Source organism: Schistosoma mansoni (assembly GCF_000237925.1).
Source record: "Schistosoma mansoni, WGS project CABG00000000 data, chromosome 3 unplaced supercontig 0083, strain Puerto Rico, whole genome shotgun sequence".
NCBI lineage: Eukaryota > Metazoa > Platyhelminthes > Trematoda > Strigeidida > Schistosomatidae > Schistosoma > Schistosoma mansoni.
Window position 1 is genome coordinate 132,042 of NW_017386008.1, and position 7,092 is coordinate 139,133.

Sequence of the window (7,092 nt, forward strand, 5' to 3'; positions counted from 1 at the left end):
TTGAATTGGTTGTAGTATACCGCAGTCCAGAATGTGTAATTGATGAATTCCACCTATGCAAAATTACATCATGTTGTAATAAGGGTAAAAGCGTTATAGTAGTTGACTAACGCACTGTCAAACAATTGGTTGCAAATCGTAATAAACCACAATCGTCCTGGCCTTATTGCAGAACAGTAGAGACCCCGTCAGATACCACCTACAAAACTCTTCGTTTCTCTACGACCTAATCTTCACACACAGTGATGTCAGTCAAATAATTTTCCTCCCACCTTCAATGAGAAGTAGCCATGCGGCCATCTTATTCAACTTCATGGCTAAGATGGCCTATCAAGCAGTTACTTCTGCCTGTCCCAACAAATGGAACGCAAACATGAAGGCGATAAACTCAAGAGCACAGGACGTAAACTGGGATATTGACTAGAGAGCATCCGTATAAGAGCCATGGACAGATATTTGCAGTTACACAATCAACATTACTCAACCATTTATACTCTGAACAGCCCCAAAGGAGAACAACCACGGTCATCCCTAGATAGACCGGAATATTCGACATTTATCAAGACAAAAGAAGAAATGTTAGCACATAACCCTCAGCCTTAGTACAGCAAGTATGACGGAACTCAATACGAAATACGTGTATAATTGCAATCCGTGAAGTTTAGGAAAATTATGATAAGCTGTTGGCTTAGTCTGTATTCATACAGCCTAGGAGACTGTTTCCGTATATAAATTACGGAACAAGGACGCAGTATGGAATTCTCATTTTAATTACAGAGGGGAGTGGATCTCAAATGATAGAAAATGATCAGGACAAAGCAGAGGCTATGGCAAACCATTTAGGGACAGTTTTCACTGACGAGACTCTTCTAGATAAAGAACTGGACCTAAATACATAGTCGAAAGATCGTCTGCTCTCCATGGACTTCAATCGAGACCATGTACTCAGGATCCTTAGCTCTTTAGAAATCGAAAAACCAACAGGACTGGGTGAACTACATCTTTAAATCATGGAACAAATTACACAATATATTGCCGCCCCACTTACTATAACACTCGATATGTCACTTAATCGAGGTGAAATACCTGCGGAATTGAAGGATGAAATCGTCAATCCAATACATAAAACAGGATGAGGGTAACTCCTGTCAATCCACAGACCCGCCAGTCTCACCAGTGCCACAGCTAAATACTGGAAAGAATAATCAAAAACACTACAATGACATTCGTGGAAACTCACAACTTAATAAACGGTGAACAACACATTCCCATTAAATGTTCATCTTGCACAACAATTCTCTTTATATCTAGTAAGCAATTGGTAGATACTAAACGATTTAAAATTAGTGGATTTTGCCTACATGGACATCAGTAAGGCATTTGATCCGGTGCCGGAAAATAGACTACTCCTGATTCTAGAAAATCTAGTCATTGTCGGACCTCTTCTAAATGGCACAAGTGTTTCCTGGTATGTCATAGATGGAAAGTAAGAATAAACCCTAACTGCTAGTCTAAAAATTGGCTGATGCCTATCAACGCGGCAAAGTTATCTACATGCACTTTAGGCTTGCAGAGATAAATAGGTGCCACATGGAGGAAGTTTTTGTACCCCTGGTCCGTTGTCACAAGGATCTTGGTGTGACAGTGGAGCATGACCTTAAGACCTCGGCACACTGCTAAGACGTTGCAGCCCAGAGGGTTAGGATCCTATAGTCTGTGAGACGGACATTCATCAAGCTAGACACTACTATGTTCACTACAGTATAGACAACCTTAATGAGAATCAAACTTGAGAACTTTGTTCAGCTGTAAGGCCCTGCTTAAAAGGTGACTCAAACATCCTAGAAGAAGTACAAAAGGCAGCTGCTCATGCAATTCTAGAACTCCAGGCTAACCGTTACAAAGGGTGGATTGAAAAGCGTATAGTGTCAGTTACTATGTTAAGCCAACACAACATATTCTAGTGTGGTGACCTACTTTTCATGACGAGAACGCGATTGGTATAACGTCTCGGTATTCCTTCGATACCAAGAGATCGCCAGGAAATATATCTTATTGCGACCATTAATAGCCTTCTGGTTCTTGGACAACCGAGGGATCCACGTCGATACCTAGCACGTAATCTTTCTCTAGTGGTGATAATAGTCAACTGTGACTCGACGCCATCTACACTATGTTTCGGACAGGTCGATCTATTAATTCTTCTTGAGTAATGCTTTGACTCTGGTAATTATTCACAACCCTGACTGTTTTTATTTGAACGTATATGTGTGTACATCTGATTCTACTAATGTCTGTAGCATATTTGTGTGTGACTGTAAATATCGATTAACGATTGTTTAAATCGAGTTAACTCACTTGCTTTCTACAATCTGCTTCGCTCGTCCCCCTTCGTTTCGTCTCATTCATTGTCTCTTTAAATCAATAACGAGTACATGAAATATACATATTAAAAATCCTTTCTCGCATTCGGCCTGTAGCTGTAAATAATTCCCCAAAATCAATAGTTCATTAAGTGTTCGACATTGGATGCTGACCATGTTGTTTAAGTGGACTTGTTTAGCTGAAGGCTTTCGGTCATGCATCCGTACCAGATCACGTTTCAACACGGCGTGGGACACAGCTCCTACGTTTCATTAGCCAGCTCATAGAAAAGGTCCTCGATATATTGGTAACGAATCGAATATATCTTTCCTGCCTCTTCTCGTCTGAGTTCTGATTTCTATCTGACTGGGAACGATCAAATTTAGAAGGTGCTATTGGTAGCTAGTTGTAAAACTAGAACATCCGTTGCATCATCAGGCCCATTTTAATTCCGTTATTTGCCAACGCAATTTAGGTCGATAGTTATGTACGAGAATTGGCGATATTTTTACTTTATTGACACTCACTTGTGCGATCAACCTAGAGTCACATCCCAGGTTGCAAAATCCTGGATCTCTTTACTGTGTCATAACGCAGATTAAGAAGAAATCTGGTTTTGATGTACAGAATACTAAGAAATGATTTTGGATCTAATATATCCTCTCTTTTATTCCCAATCGATTGAGAAATCTCAGAGGACATACGAGGTGAGCATAAAAACCATGAACGAACAAAATTCCCATGGTGTACATGTTTACACACCGGGTGATCAATTCTTGGAACCTGTTACCCGAAGCAGTGATAACCCTACTTTTAAATGACTTATTCAAGAAAAGACTAGACTCTCACAGAAGTATGGTGGAAAAAGAATAACATACGCCGTAGGCCTTTTGTCATTTCTACACAAATCAGAAGGTTTCATTCTAATTAGCTAATCTGAAGGCCAACAATCATTTGTCGAAGGTCGTCGGTAGGTAACAACATTAAAAATTCTTACATGTGACGTTACTAACGTGAGTCTGTTTCTCTTATTACCAGGAAGCAAAAAGTAAATGTACTGGAAGGAGCCCTACGTAAGCTGAACCTGCATAACCATGGATAGAACTATTTTGTAATAAGTTTTCCCTTTTTATACCCAAACTGCGTCTTTTAATTCTCAAAATATCTGTTGTGCAAATACATGGCGTTCTTGCTCCAAAGGCAATTACTGGTCCTGACTGTTGTGTTGTTGTTTGAGATCCCTTGCGCTTCCAAGTTAATGCTAATGATACATGCTACAGGTATAATATGTTTCGGTTCGATGTTTCCAGTGCCGACTCATCTCTTATATCTACTAAATTACCTAGTCTAACTATTTAACTAGAACTATGTAACCTGTTAATGACCTCTACTCATGCTAATATTTTAAAGTGCCTACAGATTTACATTGGTAAATTGAGTGTGAAGCAGGTTTCCCATTTTATGCGATTTAAAGTGTGATAGTATAATGATTTCCTGTCGTTGTTATCTGTTGACATATGCGCGTCGTGTATGGAACGCTACGACGATGTCATTCAGCCATAAACTTTGGTATGAGAATATATAAATCGTTAATAAATTTGAGGTTCATTACACACGTACGGTATCATCAAGTTTTAAAAGTGAGGTGGTTGTCAAGATTTTCTCCACTGAATTACGTCTTCGTTGTGACCTAATCTGTATGTCTGAATTAATATTGAGTCTACCGTAAAATGTCACATCTGCATAGGATCAGTCCCAGTTGTCTACAGTTATTTGGCAAACGACTGATTGCAGTAGTGATTTGACGAATGAAAAGGGATAATTCTCGTCAATCGTGTTTTTGTTTCCGTATTTGATATAGAGTGGTAATCACAATATATACGTGCATATAAGATGGAATTCTCATGCTAGATTTCGTACTCACATCATAAATAATATACCAGTTCCGTATATACTTGAGTTCCTCCTTTGAAGATGGGTGTGGTGATGAATATTAGAAAGTAATTCACTGAATGAAAATCCCTAACACTTTTTCTTTAACCGAATCGTTAGTTGGATCAGTAACTTGTAGACTTTAGATAGTCACTATTATTCATTATCTTGAGTGGTGCCTATATATCTGGTGCCCCCTTGCACCAATATTTATGTGTTTAAATAAATAAATAATAAATCATCAGAAGTTTACACAAACTTTCTCATCAGTCTGAGCATAATAAAAAATATGCACCCTTATAGTCTTAATCTCGAACTTCCTTTGTAGAATATGTTTGAGGAGACTGAAGATTTGAAGAATTCACTAACGAATTCGGTTGATGATTTAGGGTACATTCTGTCTAATCGTTTACGACAAGTAGATGGCGATTTCGATTTTGAACTGTCTCTCACTGCTTCATCTGATCTAGACACTCGACTCATGTTGATGCTTGACAGGAGTATGATGCCTGCGTCTAACACGGGCGATTCCACACGTGTTAAGAATGCCTGGGTGAAGTTTGCTGCAACGGCCTCTGCATACATCTATAGAAATGTTGGTGAATCGGTTTCCAAACCTCTTCGAAAATGGCTGGCGAATGCTGCCAGTGCTGCGATTCTCGCAGGACTACTTGCAGAAGTTCCCGAGTCGTCGGATACAGATGAACAAACCACTTCTGATGGAGACGCGCCTGTCGAAAATATCTCCACACCTGACAGAGTAGTGGAGAATCGTCAAGATGGTGCATGGTACTATGGCCGTTGGACCGTTGACAATTTCGCCAGCAGTTGTGTAATGATGGATGTGATCGATGCTGAAATGACAGATGCATGTATTCGGGTGATGATTGCTGCTGTTGTTAATTATTTCCAGGAGAACAGATTCGCACCATGTGGATTGTTGAAAGACAGTTATGCAAGTGAGATACTGAGAAGTGACCTAATGGATAAGCATGGATTAACAGACAAACGTGATAAAATTGAAGCGATGCGTATCACTGGTTATTGGGTCTCGAGACTCTATGTGTTTCATATGGCGACGAAGCATCGTGATTTGGAACACCCAATCAGACCCATAAATAACGTTGGTCTGGTGCGTCCTCTGAAACTAGATATCTGTCAGTATTTCGAGGACTTGACAGCTAGATTTATCCGTACACGAATCGCGCATCAGATTGCCAGTCGAATGGTCCGATCTGTGTGTATAATGTTTTTCGAAGATTTGGATGAATTGATTGAATTGCGGAGGCTGTACCGTCAAATATCCAGTGATCCATTTTATTATCATCCTGACTGTGAATATTTGACGAATTCATCTCAATCATCAGTCACTGACAAGATAAGTAGTATATTTGGTCGATTGGTCACCTATTTGAGTGTTTTTGAACCGAATAGTCAACTGTTTGACTATCCACAGTTGAAGATGAATGGTAAAACTCGAGAACAACACTATAGTGATTACAGTAAGAATTGGAAGAAGATACTTGAGACGATTTATACGGAGTTGTATATGCCAAGTGGAAGTCCTTTATTGGATGTACTTAGAAGTAGATGCAAGATTGCAGCAAAGGTTCCACAAAATGAAAAAGGTTTGAGAGATTGTTGGAATGAATATGGTGTCGATTCAAATATTTTGAGATATATTTACCGATACTCACTTAATCGTTAGATAATATGTTTGTTCATTGACAACTCGAGATTAAAAATTTTTTTATTAATAATAAATTGCCATACTATTTTTTACATCCATAAAATTTGTTTTTTCCATCAGTGTTGTTGCTTTATGTTTTCACTGTGGTTTTATTAACATATAGGTAATTGTTGAGAATACTTTCGATATAAGTGAACTAAAAGTCAAATAATTTCAAAATTACCGATCAAAGTTTCTGAAAACCACATTAATGGTAAACTAATTGTTGCCTTACATCTGTCATTACATTTTATTGTTTGCGTCGTTGTATCCATAGTGTTGTGTAAGCCCCCAAATGCCCTGGTACGGCCGAGAGTGGGGAGAGTCCGCTATCCCTCTCCGAATTCTCTCACATGGCCACGCGTATATAGCCTCTGCCAGGGAAGTCCTACTCACTGCCTTCTCGCACCACGGGTGTTGTTTATGAAACTTAGAGAACGAAAAGCGAATGCCTGGCGCTTTAACCGGGTTGGTGGACACGAAGAGTTCACCTAGAGGAGTTGGAAAACCCTGATTCCAAACCAATGGTGCACATGGGCTCCAGTATCTTGAGGGAACAAATGGCGTATGAATCAATGGTTGGTCACCGGCTGCCATGGGACTGCATCTTCTTACGATGCTCAAATGCCTTGTCGATTAGACCTTTAGTTCAAAGGCTCTGGGTGTGGCCCCCTAAAAAACCACCTGCTTCAGTCTGGGCACCTGGGCAGTATCATAGTCCTCACACAAATCTCATTTAATTTGTGCGGCGCATATATATCTGGTGCTTCCTTGTACCAATATTTATATGTTGAAATAAACAGTTATGTAAGTGTAATTGTGCACAAAGTAAATACTCGATAGTTTTTCACGTTATAGTACTTCGTAGGTTACTTATAAGTTGCCTCAATCAACTGACTGAGTCATTGAGACAGTGTATGGCATAGCAAACCAAATCAACTATAAGGTTTAAACAAATAGTTAATCATTAATGTACAGTGGTTATTGGAATGATAAAAGCAAGACTAAGCTAAGTTTAGTAGGGTATATATTCTTTTTTATTAATTTGATTCTTACCGAAGCTAAAG

General features: G+C 39.2%; 1 protein-coding gene across 1 annotated transcript; it reads left to right on the forward strand.

Moving 5' to 3' along the window:
* Positions 1 to 4,627: 4,627 nt before the first annotated feature.
* Smp_093620 (hypothetical protein) lies at positions 4,628 to 6,004 on the forward strand (the record flags this gene model as incomplete). The annotated part of the gene is made up of 1 exon (XM_018791324.1): positions 4,628 to 6,004. One exon carries the CDS (start codon positions 4,628 to 4,630, stop codon positions 6,002 to 6,004), a length of 1,377 nt encoding a protein of 458 aa, XP_018645464.1.
* Positions 6,005 to 7,092: the final 1,088 nt, after the last annotated feature.